The 19113-nt window shown below is 39.1% G+C and overlaps 1 protein-coding gene across 1 annotated transcript in view; it reads right to left on the bottom strand.

Moving 5' to 3' along the window:
* Nucleotides 1-16823, bottom strand: part of LOC126167960 (kinase suppressor of Ras 2) — a 166783-nt gene extending 149960 nt beyond the window's left edge. Inside the window, exons 1-4 of the mRNA XM_049920519.1 lie at nt 16363-16823; nt 16068-16205; nt 8861-9035; nt 7780-8043 (exon numbers count right to left, since the gene is read on the bottom strand). Of these exons, the coding sequence (XP_049776476.1) occupies nt 7780-8043; nt 8861-9035; nt 16068-16205; nt 16363-16503 (718 nt within the window). The 5' untranslated portion in view covers nt 16504-16823. The remainder of the gene's footprint in view (nt 1-7779; nt 8044-8860; nt 9036-16067; nt 16206-16362) is intronic.
* Nucleotides 16824-19113: the final 2290 nt, after the last annotated feature.

Genomic DNA, 19113 nt, shown 5'->3' with positions numbered 1-19113 from the left:
ACAACATAATAACTAGAAGTAGGGAGCAGTGGGAGAAAACAGCTCGACACCGTACAGGGGACATCGTTTGGTTCACCGATGGGTCGAAAACAGACCAAGGTATTGGGGTAGGGTTGTACGGGGTTCAGCCAAGACTGGAGAGCATCATCTCTCCAGGGAAACTGGCCTCTGTATTCCAAGCTGAAATTACTGCAATCAGGGCATGTGTGGAGGAGAATATGAGTAGGTGCTGCAATGACCGTAGCATCTACATCTATTCAGACAGACAGGCAGCCTTGAAATCATTGGCAGCTCCTGCGACAAGATCGAAGATTGTTGCAGATTGCCACAGGGCTCTCTGGTGGAGCTATGGGGAAACAATAGGGTGAATCTAGTGTGGGTCCCTGCCCACTCAGGGATCTGTGGCAATGAACAAACCGATAGATTGGCCAGGATGGGGGCAACAGCTCCATTTATTGGACCGGAATCTGTCCTGACAATCAACAAGGCTATGATCAAATTAGAACTACAGAACGGCTTAGGAAACAGCATGTAGGATATTGGACCAAGATCCATAAACAAAAACACGGTAAGGTAATGATGCCCAAGCCATGTTTTAAAAGAAGCTCTGTAATCCTGGGATTGAACAGGAAAGAGATCAAACTCATGACTGGACTGATGACCGGCCATGGGAACTTCAAAAAACACCTACACACAATGGGTATAATGGACGAAGACCCTAAATGTAGGATCTGTGATGAGGGTGAAGAAACTGCATCACACCTAATCTTTGAATGCATGGCATTGGAGAGCAAAAGATACAGAATCTTCGGGAGAACTAGACCTGAAGAAATTGTATCTAACAAAAAATTGGTAGAGGGACTCCTTGCACCATTTAAGGGCACTGGTTGGCTTCACAAGATATACAGGGAGGGATACCGCACAATAAACCTAGTTTTGGTGCGGGCAGTGGCGAGTCAGGCCTAAGCTGTTTTAGCTCTCCTGTTAAAATCAATCAATCGATGCAGTTTGCAGTTTGAGTCACATCTGTTCACTCATTTGCTGCTTTTTTAGGTGTGAAGAGTATCCACACTGTAGTTTATCATTCAGCACAAATGGCTTAGATGAGCATTTATACTGCCTATGAAAAATCTCTATAAGGTGCAACAAAGGTGCTTTTCACAGAAACTCCACCAATTAGCCTACTGGGTTTCCATCCTAGCATTCAGGAAGATTTTTACATACTACAGCAATGCAAATGATTCATGACTAACCAACACAGTGAGTTCTTCAGCAATATGACTCATGACCTTACGGGGGCATCATTCAACAATTATAGACACCATTTGTCAACTTCAGTTGGTCATACACAGGGCATCATCATCATGCTCGTTGCTCTTTCATTTTGCTGACCTTTGGATATGTAAACAGATCTTCTTAGTACAAAACACAAGGCATTATGGTTGTCGTCGTAGGCAGCTCGAATACGATTTCCATCAGAGTCAGTTTAAACCAATTTTCTACACCTCCGATACCGGTTCCAGCAAACAAGGTAAGGCACAACACGTGCCGTTCAAGATGCCTGAGGATTCCATGGCAGACTTCAGGGACTTATCTACTGCTCCATCAATTGTCATGCCACCTGGCATCACATCTATTTAAATAAAAAGCACCTCACTGAATTGTTACCTTTACTACTCATATTACTTACATTCCATTGCAACATAAATAGGAACTACCAATAGAACAGTGTCTTCTTATGAATGTTATATCAAATAAAGTACTGGTTCTCAACCACACCAATACAAATCTGAAAAGAAATAAAAATTGACAAACTTCTCATAAAAAGTGAGAACAGTCACCAAGAACACCCACAAAAGATCTTGGTAAAGTGATGGGAAGAAATTAAAGAATCATTAAGAAAAGAGAATTTTGGAGACGTAATTATAGATGACGAAAGACGATATGTGATACGATCTCAATGTGACAGAGTCTGCAAGACATGGAAACTAGTAATGCATGCTAATAAACACACTCCAAATGACAGGAAACAGAACTGACCTAAATAACTACTATGGGCTTTCACTACTACCAGTGTCTTAGCAAGTAACATCCAGTTATTTATTTAACTGTAAAGAACACATTGAAAAGGGGGAAGACCCATGCAGTGTGCCCCCGCCCTCTCCCCTTGCATGTTCTGGGAGTAAGAAAAACCTGAAACAGAAACAATAGTTGTGGTTGTCAATTTGAAGACACCGCATGAATTGGGAAATGTGCACTTCTCAAAATTTAGAAATTCTTTGGAGTACATAAAAATACAAAATAATCATAAATAAGACGATAACAGAAATAAACTGGGGAAATTTTTGAGCCACTAAGGATTTAGATATGCGTCAGACAATGGTCGTTCACCTAACAAAAAATAATGAGAACATGAAAGACAGGAATAAATGGAAAGGGACTTGAGGGTACCTGTGTCTATGCTCTAACAGACCAGGTTTGATGGAAGGATGGGTGGTTAGTTGGTTAGGAGAGAGGACTAAACAGAGAGGTCGTCAGTTGCATGATCTAAGGTGGCTGAAACCAAGGGAGGAACTACACAAATGGCACAATTCAGTCAAGGTAAAGTGAAAACAAGCAAACAAAAAGGTAAAAGGAACATCGAGGCAGCTGGAAGAGTAAATAACAGGAAGGGGGGGGGTCAGGGTGGGGCGGGGAGGGGAGGGGGGAAGGGGAGGAAGACAGTGAGAGCAGGAACTTCCCACAGATGCTACACATGTCGGGGCACTAGCACTGCCACCAACCCTTCACAGTCCTCACATCATACCACGATCATGACATAAGAGGGACAACATCACAGGAAGAAGACAAGAAAATGGGGAACAAAATGGGACAAAAGACTAAAAACACTTGATAAAGGGGGGAGCGGGGAGAACATGGCTGGTGTGGAAGCGATGTCAAGGCCTCCAAAACCAGCAACAATGCTAATGAAGGGATTCCAGACCCAAAAAGAAAGTCAGGTACGAAGAAACAAGCAGTCTTCATTGCAGTCATAAATTTTTTTTTTTTATTATTTGCCAATGATGTGCTGCATCATTATTTGGGCATCGTCGGATTGGCCTACAGAAGAAATACAAAATTTTGAAACAGCATCCTTGGATTGCTAGGAAAATATAAAGGAACTTACTGGTATTTGGTAGCGTTGGGTACATGTCACAACCAAGCATAAACATATACCACCATGTAAAAGTCCCTTGTCAGAACTTTAAAAACACCGAACGTAGGATAAAATGGAGGATGACCGAAAGGTATTTTTAAAAAACATTTAATTTGCTTTGTCCCGAAATTGACAAACCACACTAGAAATAAGAATGAAGCAGCAGATTACTTCATTATGGCATGTACTGCAGTCCAATGCAAACCTAACAGGATCAGGCCTACAGAAGTCTTTACGTCAATAACATGTTGGACGTGTAGTGAATATTCTGGCTGTACACATCACGCTGGATATATAAACTTACAAGGCCCCTAAGACTAGAACACAAAGCTCTCGGCAGTGTTCAATTGTTAACTCTTGTCATAACAACCAACCATGACAGTTATTATAGATGACATGTTCTAAAAACTGCTCATAAATTGCTTACATTAAGCAATATATAAAAAATACATTCCCGTAACAGGGAGCTCTGAATACTAGGTCTGAGTGTCCCAAGCAGTTTTATAGCCAACAACATTGTGCATACCAGAATCTTCCTAAAATCAAAATTCATGCCCCCTCCCAAACCCCCTGATGCACGAGAGCATGCTATGCTAACTACCTGTCACAGATGACTAACAGCGTCAATGCTATATCTGGATGACAAGCAAGTGCAGCATCTAAGTCATACACTTAAATGCTACACTGGTAAACGCAAACAACAACATGAAATATAATACACAGTCACATTAATGTTTAAACAGAACACTGCCGCTGATAATCTTGGAGGGTGCAGAGTGTAGAGCCCACCTGTGATGAAGGGACAGAAGAACCTGGAGAGGAGATAAAGTGTTCCCAACAGACCTACCTTCTCTGATCAAGTAACGGGTTTGGGCACAAAGATGTTTAAAAGTATTGAAGTCAGAAGAGGAAGAGTGCTGTTTCAGAAGTTGCGAGGTGTGAAGGCAATTACAGATGGCAGTCGCAATGGCCATGCTCCACCAAGGAACTGGCTGACGGTGAGCAGGGACTGTCAAGAGGATAATGCAATGCCAACGGCACAAATTATATTATCAGACAGATTATGAACATGAGAATTAATGGGAAATGGTCACTATCGCAGAAGTCATTGTGCGGCGACCAGTGTCATGAAGGAAGAAGGGGAGGGGAAGTGAGTGAAAGATCAATGGCAGAGAAAGTGCCACAGGAAGCACTAAAATGAGTAGCGGAACCATCATTAAGAAAGCACAGGTTGTGGTCCACAAAAAATTGGTCAATGAGAAGCCCCCAACTAGACAAAAAAGCACTGCCCCATAAATGGTGATAAGACATTAAAATACCCAAGAAGGAGGAATGGACGGGGGAGTTGCTGACAGAGGGAGTCAGAGCAGCGGGTGTAGGTAGCCTGTAAGGCAGGAGGTAGAGACTGCAAACCATGACCGCAAAGTCAAAGTGGACCTGGTAGGCAACTGCTTCCAATGTGGTACGAAGGGGGTTCCATGTACTAACAACGTCCATAAGAACCAGCATGCGAACGTCACTGGAAGCCCTTAAAGGACCCACATGGTTCAGACAAAAAGCACAGAACCATCGAAGAGTCAGAGAGTGAGCATCAGTAAGTTGAGATTCTTGGAGAACGACACAAGCTGGACAAGTAAAAGGAAATAGGGGACTGCAAGTCTGATAAGTGACAGTAGCACCCTTTACAGTTCTATTGAATAACCATGGAGCAGGGATCCAAATGGGAGGCAAACAAGTTGGAGCCAATCGTGCTGCTAAGTCAACATCCATCATAAATGAGGACAGAGTGACACCCATAAATAAGAGGTCAGACTCAGGTTGCAGAGGAGAGATGCCACCTCTGGGGGGGGGGGGGGGGGGGGGGGGGGGGGCACCGGAGGAGCTTTGTCCTGGAACTTACGTTTCTTCTTCTCTTTCAGAATGGGAGACGCTGGGAGGAAGAGGGGAGTGGGGGGGGGGGGGGGGGCGGTGTCTCTGGGAGGGAATCCCACCACCATCACCAGTGGGTGCTGCTGAAGGAGGGGGACACTTTTCACTTTTTCGGTTGGAGAATGGGAATGGCACCCGGAGGGGAGGATGTCGGGACCACAAGGGCATGGGAGAAGAGAGGGGGTAAGGATGAGTTAAGGAGGAGGGAAAAGTGGTAAAGGACATAACAGAGGCAAAGTCATACAGCATGACAAAGGGTGAAGGAGATCATATTTCTGATGAGCCTCGTGGAGTGGGTGCCCACATTCACCACATAAAGGGCCCTCCATACAGCAGGAAAATGTGCCCAAAATGCAAAAACTGGAAGGAATACAAGAAGCCAGATGGATAGCCAGGTTGACATAAGTAAGAACACCGAGAGAGGGGAAGGAGGGGACAGGAGAGAATAAGCACGAGGAAGGAATGCAACCTGGGAAGGAAGGAAGGAAGGAAGGAAGGAAGGAAGGAAGAATCGGCTGCAATAGTTTGGGGCCCTGTGTGCACCACACACAATAGACTAGGTTTGAAGGTGGATACAACATTTCAAAACATAGGTTGAGGACTAAATTTAATAACTTAAAAAGATATTTTAGCATATGACTGGGACAAGAGGTGAGGTGACAGAAGGAAAAAAAAAAAGAAAGAAAACAGAGATTCTCTCAGAATACCAGCACAATAATTAAATTAATTTGGCAAACAGTTTAAAAGAGAGAAAGAGAATTTAAATACGTTTGGAGAATGGATGCAATAAAATGGGCTCTATAATAAGTCAAAGTAAGTGTGATGAAGATGAAAATAATATACAAATTAATACAAAACAGATACACAAAGAAGGCAATCGCCTTCACAGCAGAAATGAAGTGCATGGAAATGTAGGGTTTCTCAGAGTGTCCCACAAATGAAATTATCCTGGGATAACAGTCACGTTACTTTGTAATCTTGGAGTCACATTTCAATAAGTTTCCAACTCATCTCAAGGCAAAGGGGATGAGTAGGAAAATCATCAAAATGTTGCTGCAGAACAATGTTTGCACTATCCTCATAATCCAGCAACATTTCAAAAAGATAATTAATTACACCATACATCTATGTAGCAACGGAAAGAAATTGAAGATTTAGAGAGGAAAGAAAGTTTTTTAAAAGGCAGATGTGTACTGGAACACAACAAGAAAATAAATAGATACACATATCTGGCTACAGAGAAAACACAGTTTAACATTTCTTTAGACGTCTTAAAAACGAGGAAATTTTTAAAATGATGAGAGCAATTCTGTTGCTAAGACACCTTTTTCTTTCAGAGTATATTATCAAAAAAGACTTGTTGATAATAACCGAGGCCAGTCTCCAGGCAAAAAATTTTCTCTAGAAGAAGTAGCAGACAAACTACATCATATACTCCAAATATTCCCACAAATGTTGAAACGAACTCAGAAAATAATAGGCCAAAGTGCTTTTACAAACAATCCAGCAAAGGAATGTATTTTATTCAGTTCGTCAAGCAAGAGGATTTATCAAATTTTCCAATCTTTTGTGCTCATTAAGTGATCTTCATTTGACATTCCACTCTGTTAACTTACATCTACTACAGATCCTGGCTTTGCTTATAGAAACAAATGGCACACATATAAATCAGAATGCATATGCAATGAGCTTGTTGTTGTGGTCTTCAGTCCTGAGTCTGGTTTGATGCACTCCATGCCACTCTATCCTGTGCAAGCTTCACCTCCCAGTACCTACTGCAACCAACAACCTTCTGAATCTGTTTAGTGTATTCATCTCTTTGTCTCCCTCTACGATTTTTACCCTCCACGCTGCCCTCCAATACTAAATTGGTGATTCCTTGATGCCTCAGAATATGTCCTACCAACCGATCACTTCTTCTAGTCAAGTTGCACCACAAATTTCTTTTCTCCTCGGTTCTATTCAGTACCTCCTCATTAGTTATGTGATCTACCCATCTAATCTTCAGCATTCTTCTGAAGCAGCACATTTTGAAAGCTTCCATTCTCTTCTTGTCTAAACTATTTATCGTCTACGCTATGCTTATCCATGTCTAAAGTGTTGTTGCATGAAAAAGCTTTTTCAGTAGCTAATCAGGTGATATTTTATGAATGTTTGGACATGGGACCAAACTGCCGAGGTCATCGCTCCCTGTAAGGGATAGCTTTCCTACACTGAGTGTTCATTACATGAAATGCCAGTTTTAGCCTGCAAGATATGAATCAAAACTGTGCTAATATTTTTAAAAAATTAGAAAGTTGGTCCAGAAACTATTAATGCTAGCTGACAACTGCATGCATAATAAGTTAAGCTCATTAAAGGCAAACATTTTACATTTCATTCCGTACATTTGTGTACATTTGCTATGATTAGTTAATGTGTTTTCTAGTGTATGGTGCATAGCAACCAACATCTCGTGGCAGAAGCTCTGATTTAGGCAAGTCATCTTACTATTTGTTATACTGACTATGCGTAAGTGTTACCAGAAGTAATCATTTTTCTTTTCAGGTGAGCCATTATACAGCCAATGTCTATAGTACTTTGAAAATTAAATATCTAAAACATACAAAAACTATATATTCCAAGATTAAATGACAAATATTATTGTTACTCACAGCGACTCTTGCTTACAGGCGGAGTGTTGGGTGGTGTATAGCGAGGCAGCGATGACACAGATCCTGAACCAGTGAGTGTACTGCTACCACCTGACCCACTCTGTTGCAAGAAATCCTCAGAGGGAACTGAAGAACGTGATGCTCTAGTTCTGGGAGGTCTTGGGGATGAGTTACTGCTGCCTTTCAGTACCTGGTGTCTGTCCCATGAATCCCAGTACAAGGCCATCTCTTCTCCCACCACCCCTTTGCCACACATTAGCGCCTCTGCATTAAAAAACATGTAAATATTTATAGGTGCAATTCTCGTAATACAAAAAAATTTAAGTAAAAATTAGTCAGTAGAAAGGCAATAATCTGATCAAAGAACAGAAACAATATGTACAAGCAAAACAGAGCAATATGAAAACTAGTACGATGATTGACAATAAACAATAATGGGTACAAAATTAGACACAATTCCACTATTGTTTTTGTATTCTTAATTCCAGTTTCTTTATAGATCACACCTTTAACTTACTCAAGGCAATTACATTACATGTTTTGACACAAAGCCTTCATCAGATTGCAAGCTTTTACCAAATGATGACAGCGACGAACATGCAAGTTGCAAGAAACTAGCCGACATTAAAATGGGAATCAAATGGGCTCTAATTAGTATAAATGAGAGTAAACAAATTTACAAAATTTTATGACAAATCATTCTAAAAACTGCAAAACAATGAAATAATTCCCACATTTGTTGATATAATGAATACGAAAGGAGGTGGTAGGAGGTGGTGTCTGGCATACGACCAATAGAAGTATTCACACTATTTTTATAGGGCTCATATGAAGAATATAAATGGATAGTGCTTCTTGATCTCTCTCTCTCTCTCTCTCTCTCTCTCTCTCTCTCTCTCTCTCTCTCTCTCTCTCACACACACACACACACACACACACACACACACACACACACACACACACACACACACACACACACACACACACTAGCTAATTGCTTTAAAATCTGTTCTTGTCCTTTTAGGTCAAGAATGTACCTTTGTACAGTGCTGTACATGTTATAATGGGTATTTATACATACCAGTGTATTTTCTAAGGTTATGCAGAGCACGATTGAGCCTTCTGACTTCTTCCTCCCTTGCAGTCCTCTCTTCATATGACAAATTGCACGCATTTCTGTCAAGAACCAACATCCTTATCTCCCTTTCTGATCTCTCTCTTAATGCTTCTAAGGATATCACTTTCTCGCAAACAGCCTGCCAAGACAATTCAATCATCATAAAAGCACTGCAGAAATTTAAAAGTTATATAACCGAAGTACTTCATTTAATGTGTTGCCAAAAACAACTAATTCTACTTAATGTGAAAATACTTCTATGTATCATTACATTAGCACCTTGACATGTCAAAAGCCTATGCGAGTAGGCTTACAAAATAATAACATACACGAAGAATGATGTACTAAAATCATATGTCAAGACAAGGTTAATAAACAATAAAATAATAATTAGCACTTGACAGTAATGACCTCACATCAAACGCTCACACACTGGGTATCTGGAAAAGCTTTGCTTTTTCTCTTGCGACTTCCCTCTAAAGTCACTGCACCAATTTCGCTGTCTTCCATTCGCATTATCACTACAAACTTTAACACATAAACAGCGCTTTCCGAAGTCGTAAGCCATGCCAAAATAAATAGAGAACCAATCCTCTTGCAGGCCAATATTTATTTGCTTTTAAAAAACAACTCTACAAATCCATACATATTACAAAAATTGTGTGTGTGTGTGTGTGTGTGTGTGTGTGTGTGTGTGTGTGTGTTTTGCACATCTCGTCCTAAGCCTCTGGACCAAATTCCACCAAACTTGGTACATACATCCCTTACTGTCATGCAACAATCACTGTCAGGGTAAGAACCACCAATCTATCATAGTTCAGGAGACATGACATCATAAACAATGAGATGGGTGAAAAACTACTACACCATGCATAAAGTCTTAAAATGTTTATTATTTACTAGAGAGACTTTTCTGAAGTCGAGTCAACTTAAGGAAATTCTTGACTCCTGGTAGCCCTTTTGACAGCTTTCAAACTGCGAAGTGCAAACAGTTGTAGGTGAAAACAATTGTCTATAGAGCTATGAAGAGGCATTGGCAATGAAACATTTACAAAATCACATTGTAGACATGCAAAGCAGTTGCATCCAGTGTACAGAAACTGTCTGGGATATTACACTATAAGCACAGTTTTTTTTTTTTTTGTTTCTAATAGAAAATTGGCAAAATGAATACCTGAGGAATGCCGGATTTGTCAATTAGTAGTGTAATAAACACAAGCAATTCTCCCGAGATGTTCACTGCTTAACAGCAATGAAATATACCGTGTCATAGGACAAATGAAGTAGCTCGCATCATCACTAAGAAACTAATGACACTGCTTCAATTCCCAACATAAGCTTAGCCCTGCGCATGTTGCTAACTGCTTATGTTTTTGTCTCCTCCCTGTTTATTACTGAAATCTTTTATCCCTCTACATGTAGCTTAACCTTTTTCCAGTGTTACTATAGTCTGTTTTGTCTTCCTCTTGCGTTCCCTCTCAACTTACTTTTGGCTTCTGTTGTTTCTTTCATTAATTCCATTCCTCATTCACTGCATTTCCACAATTTTCATGTTTCATGTGAATTGTTTCTTGTATTAATGCGATTTTTTTTTTTTTTTTTAAGTTTCATTCCATCTTGTCTCACTGTGTGTCTCTTGACTTGCAATCCTAACCTACTTTCCCAATAAGTTTTATGTTACAAAGATCTCAAATCTACCTCTTTGATCTTTCTTGTGACACCAAATGACGAAGTTCCAGACATCCAAACCTCGAGATACATCCGGCTTGTATGCACAGCAAGGACTGTTGCCAACTTTCCCACTGGAAAACATACCTTCAACTTTTTGGCTGCTGCAGACAGGCTTGATACATGCTGAGATGTGCACTGCATGATTATCGCCTAATGCATCTAGCTGTGCTAAGTAGCCTACACCTTGACTACTACTGTGCTGGGGCTACCTGAGCGGCCTACCTCACCCTGTGCTGAATATTTCTGGAGTGCTTTTTACACTGTTCTCTCTTGCTACTCAAAGATTCGCCCCTGAAACATTATTATAGGTGAAAAAATTAAGTTTATGACTTAGGACTGCCTGTGAATTAACAGCTGTTACAAATGTGTAGGGATTTAAAGATTACTTTTCCTCACATGTTTTTGGTAACCCATGCCAATAGTCATGTATTGCTTTCAATACAAATCAGTATTTCAGTGTTCCTTCACAGCTATTTTCTGTTGCTGTGTAGATTGTACTGTTTTGTTGCATGTGAAGGTTGGGCGTCATCAATAATATAGTTTTCCATTATGATACCTTCACAGTCAAGAGAGATCTTGTCACTTCGTGTGGTGAACAAAATCTGTTGACGGTATACATTTTCATGTATTGGTGTTCATTGTGAACCACATTATAAACTTTTGAATCTCTTATTGTACCACGAGCCTTCTTTGGTAGCTTCAAGACTTATCTTTCACTAAACTAATCGATCGCTGAACCGCTGGAGGTCCATGACAGACTGCCTTTGGCACAGAAAGGGGTAAATTATGCTGCCACAAAAGTCTTTGGTCACCTACCAAACAGCATCAAAAGCCTGACAGATAGCCAACTAACATTTAAAAATAAATTAAAAGAATTTCTAGATGACAACTCCTCCTACTCATTGGCTGAATTTTTAGATATAAATCAAGGGGGGAAAATAATAATAATAATAATAATAATAATGGAAAAACAACAACAACTTAAACATTAGTGTCATGCAATATTTTGTGTAATGTAATATCTTGTACAGACATCTTTTATTAACCTGACACGTTCCACATCATTACGAAGTGCCGTATCCATGATCTATGGAACAAGTATTAATCTAATCTATACAGTATATCTAAAGCAGGGGTTCCCAATTTTTTCCTCAGAGAGCACTTTGCGAATCCTGGTATTCTGATGGAACACCTTGTTTTTAAGGTTAATAAAATTTTTTAAAAATGAGAAAAACTTTTTCTTATTCAACGATTACTCCCATTTTAAATCATAACTAAAAATGTCAGTAAAGGTGCCATGTTGTTAATAATTTTTCACAGAGCACTTACTCACTTCCCACAGAACACCAGTGTATCATGGAATATCGTTAGGGAAACCCTGATCTACAGAACAGCCCTCACGTGGTAATGTTTCCTGAATTTCCAATACCTTCTTGTCAATCAGACGTGCATGAATTAGCTTTCTGTAATGCAGTTAGTAATATTTCAAAACTGCAATATAATTTTTAAAATCAGGTGTACATAATCCAAAACTTTCATCTCTCCCTGTGTGTTTTCTGGTACACCAGTTTATCCATAGACAGCCACAAAGGACAAGCTGTGTAGGGAGCCTGAACAGTTTATGGAAATGCTGTATGTGAAATTGAAAATCAATCTTCAAAGCACTGGAAATCATGTTGTATGAACTTTTTAATATCACTTTTGAATAGTTCGATGACAATAGATTTTCATTTATTATTTTTGTTTCTCTGAAATGGTGTTTGTTGTATTTTTACTTTCGTGTAATGCACTAACATAATACACATCACAGCACTTCAAAACCTCCATTCGGTATTTGTCAGCACAGTGTCTTCTGTCAAAAATAGCATGAAGAGTGACAGGCTGCTTCGAACATTCCCTAGTTGACACTTGTCCTGAAGACAAATCATCAATTGTGTGTTTACGTGAAAGAAAACCATTTTCCAATCAAATCTGACACTAAATTGTGCTTTCTTTCTCGGCGTTTCAGTATCACTTCTGAATTCTTTTAGATTTGGATGATCTACCAATTTCATCTCTTGTTAAAACACAAGACTGTAGGGTTACATATGCTGGAATAGATGGCTTAAGACAGTTGCTTTCAGAATCTGTGGAGGAGTTATTATTACGTTGACGTCAAACAAGTCACCCTCACTGTTGCTGTTCATGAGTATTTCCACTAATTACTGTGAGAAAAGTTCCGGTTGGTGTGATGAATGGCATTAACCTCTAAATAAGGAGAAATTTAAGTTAATGTACTTAACTAGGAAAACTATTTCCATAATTTTTGACTGCAGCATTATTAGTGTGCTTCATGACACAGTCACATAGATTAAATTTGTAGGTGTAATGTTGCTTAGAACTATGAGCTGGAATGAGTATTAAAGAATCGTAGTAGGAAAGGAGCATGGCCCACTTTAGTATATTGGAAGGATTTTCGGAAAACTAAGTTCATCTGCAAAGGAAACCACGTATAGGACCCTAGTGCAACCCATTTTGAGCACTCCCCAAGTGTTTGGTATCTGCAACAGGTCGGATTAAAGGAAGCCTTCAAAACAGTTCCAAGGCAGGCTGTTAGATTCGTTAATGCAAGTATTACAGAGATCCCTTGGGAACTCAAATGGGAATCCCTGGAGGGAAGGCAATTTAGAGATCCAGCACTTGAAGATGACTGCAGAATGATTCTAATGCCGCCAACATGCATTTTGCATAAGGTTCATGAAAATAAGAAAAATTATGGCTCATGGAGGCACACAGGCTGCCTTTTTTCCCCCTCATTCTATTTGCAAGTGGAACTGGAAAGGAAATGAAAAGTAATGGTACAGGGTACCTTCCACCACGCACCATACAGTGTCTTGCAGAATATGTATGTAGATACCTAACCACCCATAAAATAGCTGATGAGAAAAACAATGTGATGTAACTCATGATGAACAGAATACATAAAGGGAAGTGAAAAACAGCAAAATGAGATCACAACTGACAAAGTACCTTAACACAACTCAACTCAGCAGTGAGAAACTGCTTACATACAGGTTGGCAAATCCACTGCAGACAAACTCATCAACAGCACACAGGCATTTAAGAGGTAGCTCAACTACACTCTTGATTAGCACTCAAGGGATAGCATGGAGATCTGAGTTAATCTGTGAACAATGCCCAAGGAAAACTCGAAAGTTGCACTTAAACATGTCAACAGCATGCTGGCGAGCAGAGCGGTCAAGCAGAATAGTAGTTTTAGGGTATGATAACATATTTTCCTGAATCATTGCAAGACATGAGACTCCTAAGAAAATCATGCATCCTACATCATAAGAACAAAGAAATGAAGACTGCGGTTTAATACTCTCTTGACAACAAGGTCATTAAAGATGGACACAAACTCCGATTTAAGAAGGCCCATCCCATCATTTGCCTTAATTACAGGGAAACAACAGAAACCTAAATCTGGAAAGTGAGGCAGGAATTTGAACTACTGTGTGTATTCAGTGGCTCCAGTACTACCAACAAAACTGGCACATTTCAACCTAACTTAGAAATACGGTAAAGACCACAACCAATATTGGGGGAGGGGGGAGGGGGAGGATTGGAGGAAAAGAGGAGGAGGAAGGCCATTATTACACTACAGTCCACTACACCTCCTCTCTTTGTACATTTCATAGAAATTCTATTTATCCAAATTATTAAATGTGAACACATCCACAAATCTTTAAACTATAATAGAGAGGAGAAGAGGCTGGGGATTGGGGGAGGACAAAACGGTACTGTCACTTTACTTTCCAAAGCAAAACAATTACTGTATCCCATTAACTGTAACATATTTTCTCTCTAATATCTTCACCTTCAAGCTTGTCTCCTACTCCAGTCTTCACAATTGGGTCCCTCTCAAACTTGGGTCTGAGTAACCTGGCCCTCCCTTCAATCTTCCCCACCAACCAACATTGAGGGTCCAAAAGCAAAGAAGAATATTTTTCCATTCTTTTTATTGTTACAATTATCAGTAATTGGAATTAGCCTAATGAATGTAAGCACTGGCCATTCATTCGGTCTCCTTGTAATATAAAGAATTGCATCCCAAACACTGATTACATAGCAATACAGAATTCTATCGGTATTATAAAGAGCACAAGCTGTTAAATCAATAATTTGGTATATGTTTAGCTCTCTACACCAACACTTCCTTTCAACCACAAAAAGTGACATTACTCAACCCATTATTTTTTTGCGATTTATGTCACTGAAACTAATCCTGAAGTATGTTGTGAAAATGCATGACATTTAACAAGTAGAGTTCTTTGTACATACTCACGAGTATGAAAAACAGATCCAAAACTTCAGTTACAGAATATGACAGGCAAACATCAAAAAGTAACTCAGGAGGATATACGCTACATCTAAAAGCATAAGCCTCCGACCAACAAATCATTCATCTGCCATATCACAGCATTTCATATCACACCAGCAAATCATTATTCATCTGCTGTATCACAGCATTTCATACCATACGTGAATAATGAAGTCACTTATTAATTAGGTTGTCACTTAACCACTATGTGATATCTTTTATCCAGATGTGGTGGGTCAACTGAACCTTTTGATACAAGATGGGAGATTCATTCCCTAACCCAAGGATGATAGGGTGTGCAATATTGTATGTGCCTAAACATTCAGGACACAGAAACTGCCAGCATTTATTTTGCATCTACATTAGTTTATCAAATGTAAGTTGTGATGAAAGATCAAGTTCTAGGACAGGCAGGAAGCTGCCAATCTGGCCACGAGTTGGCAAACAACAACCAAATGTTAGATGTGTTTACACACTGACCTGTAGTGTAGCCCCGTCTAGACTGAAAGTTGAGAATTTAGTTAGAGTTGATGAAGCAGTAATGAATGATTCAGTCAATGTGATGTTGCTATCTACTGTCTGAACAATATTTAGATGACTTGTGGTTACATAACACTAACAGAAACTTTTCTGCACATACCATGTAAATTTACACTACAACCAAGACAACACAGTAGTAATTAATCCTGTATAAACTCACTAAAATAGATGACAGCTAAAACAAAAATCTGCCTCCCACATCAAAAGCAATAGTTTCCAGTCATAAAGCCCACTAGGCTGGTTACTAAAATATACTGTATGCCTACATGAGCAGTTTATATACTACCAGCACAGACATGCTAATGCTGGCAACCTATCTAAGATCAAACATTTTATTGTGTTAATTGTGTAGGAATAATGTTACTGGTATGCATTAAAAGTCGTATGTTGTAATGAGGAAATGGGAACATGAAAACGGATACGAGTTGGTGGCACAAAACTTTTTGTAAGAACACAAATATACACACTTACCATTAATCAAAACAATACTGAGTCAATAAACATACACTTAATATACCATTGAGCTTGTGAACATACCTTTATGGATTCAGGGCTGAGACCTACAACCAATAACCACTGTCTTAGAGATGGCAGATGTCTTATCTCAGGTGGGAGTGAATCTCCAAGTTTTGCTTTCGTGACCAGTTGTTTTGAAAAGAGCTTTATCAGTTTTCCCTATGAATGACAAAAAACGAAATTTTTTCGAGTATATGCACAGAAAACACAAATTAAGGAAAGCTACAACCTACTAACTTTGAACGTAATTTTCTAGCCTATTTGCGACAGACATGCATTTTCATAGCAACAAAACAACAGATCACAGTGAGCTCACCTCTAACGTTCTGATTTCTTGCTGTGTAAGTTCTGCACTCGTTGCACATTGTGTTCTCAATCCTTCTAAGCGATTAGCAGAAATGTCAATCATTGACTGGCAAACATCTAAGGCATGTCGTTCGGCATCCTCGTCCGCCATCGCACTTGTTAGACTAGCCGCAAAAATATTTCATCTTGCGATAGCAACCACCCATCCACTTTCAACATGATACGTGTATGACTGAAAAGTAAATACATTTTCCAGATTCAAGTCATGATAAGACATGCAGCCATCTTTGAGATATACTGTGTCTCGTTTATTACGAGATTTTGTGGAGGCGCTTCAAAAATACGAATTCACAATCGTGTCTATTTTTCTCAGTTTCAAATTTAGCTCACAAAATGTCACTCCTCAATGACGCATGCTTAATATCGATTACTTCTAGTACTGCATGTTTCCATTGTACTACTAATGCAGTACATATTGTGTTACTAAACTTTGCGCACCGCACTGCGTGAAACTTTGTATCTTCTGCGACCTTAATGGGAAATCTTTGTCCACAACACCGCGAACATTTAAAACCGGCAACGTTTCTCTAATATATTTGATACTGATAGCATCAGATCTATGCCTTTGTCCTTATTACGTAGTTTTAAAAGTCATACGTCAGAAAACGCTACAGGGCTGCAATAATTTATCAATTAGCATGGAACATCTTTTTAAATAACCTAAAGAGATATGTGCATATTTTGGTGTTCTGTAATTCGCACATCGTGCGACACAGACATTTTTGTCAACAATGGAAAGAAATATGGGCACATACCGCGGCACAGCGCGATTAATAAATTAAGAGTAGCGGTATACTGTAGTAGGGGTAGTAGTAGCTTTATTCATCCTTAATTTCATTTTACAAGGATATACGACATGCCAAAGTATTTGCAAATTTAGGTCAATTAAAAATAAGCTTATTCGTATACACATATATTTACAGACTTCTAGTTAGACACAATCATTAGATTTATTCCTGGTATACAATATTTTTTTACGAATAACTTGTTAAATAATGTAATGCCACATTTTTCACTCATATCTCACTATCAGTCACACTATAAAAACCATCTGGGATGTCATCAAAACTGAGCTGCGAAAAAAAATGAGGAGAGTGTATCCAGCATAGAAACAAGACAGTGCGGTAATTTAATTAAAGAAACGAATGCAGTTGCAACAGTCTTAAATGAGCACTTTCTAACAGCTTCTGAGAAATCTGACTGTAGGGGTTCAGTCAACGAGGCTATGGACCATCTGAAAAGATCTGGTCTGTGCAAAATTAATCAAATGATCATAGCCCCAGTTACAGTCAGTGAAGTGAAAAGGATGATCACTAAAATGAAAACCAAAATGTGATCTGGCTTTGATAATATCTCCACTAAGGTATTTAAACATTGTCATAATGTCATTTGTGTATTACTTTACTATATACTTAATGAATCCCTTCGGCAAGGTATTGTCCCTGATAGAATGAAGTTAACCACTGTTCATGAACGAGGAAGAAACCGATGCTTCTAACTACCGCCCTATATCCCTTTTAACATGCTTCTCCAAAGTTCTCGAGAAACTGATGCATAGGAGAATTGTAGAACACCTGAATTTCCACAAGGCTCTTAGTCAATGCCAATTTGGTTTCCAATCAGGCCTGTCAACTGATGATGCCATATTCTCCTTTACTAATAATGTTCTAGAAGCACTGAACAATAAATTGGCTTCAATTGGTATTTTTTGCAACTTAACCAAAGCCTTTTACTGTGTGAGCCATGAAATCCTCCTTTCAAAAGCAGCCTGTTATGGTTTAACTAACACAGTGGGAATGTGGCTCAGGTCATACCTGACTGACAGAAAGCAGAGGGTATTGCTGAATCATGAAGATGGCTCAATAGATTCATCTGGCTGAGGAATAGTTAGTGTAGGCGTGCCGCAAGGTTCGGTGCTTGGCCCTTTGCTCTTTCTTATTTTTATTAATGATCTTCCCCACTGTTCTAGGGCTACCATCAAATTTACTCATTTCGCAGATGATACATCCCTTGTAATTGAAAATACACCTGAAAATGATATTGCATTATCTGCCAGCTTTGTGTTCCATGACCTTCATAAGTGGTTCAGATGCAACGGCCTAACTTTAAATCTTTTTTTTTTTTTTTTTAAAAAAAAAAGCAGTTCATACATTTCCATGGGTCTCACAAAGTTCAGGATGACATAAGTCTAAGCTGTAATGATCACGATATACATCAAGTTTATTCAACAACGTTGTTCGGCCTCCACATTGACAATAAATTAAATTGGTCTTGCCATATTTTGGACTTGAGAAAGAGACTTAGTTCAGCAACTTATGTTCTACGTAAAATAGCAACACCTGCTAATAGTGATTCTGTTAAGGCTGCTTATTCTGGCTATTTCCATTCATTGTTATCCTATGGCTTAATATTCTGGCGTAGCCAACCAATGGCAAATAAAGTATTTGTCACTCATAAAAGAGCAATGCCAATTATAAGTGGAGTTAACAGGAATCATTAATGCAGAAATCTTGTTAAAACACACAAAATATTAACAATGACCTAACCATATATATTATCTCTTGTGTGCTTCTCAGCTAAGAACCTACACATGTACAAAGCCAATACTTCTTATCATGACTATGACACAAGAACAAAACATGTCTTTCATGTTGATAGAAAAAACTTGAGTCTGATACAAAAGGGAGCATACTACTCAAGC

The sequence above is a fragment of the Schistocerca cancellata genome, chromosome 1, assembly GCF_023864275.1.
Source record: "Schistocerca cancellata isolate TAMUIC-IGC-003103 chromosome 1, iqSchCanc2.1, whole genome shotgun sequence".
In the NCBI taxonomy this organism is placed as follows: Eukaryota; Metazoa; Arthropoda; class Insecta; order Orthoptera; family Acrididae; genus Schistocerca; species Schistocerca cancellata.
Note: the sequence above shows the minus strand (reverse complement) of the source record. Positions and strands in the feature narration are given on the sequence as shown.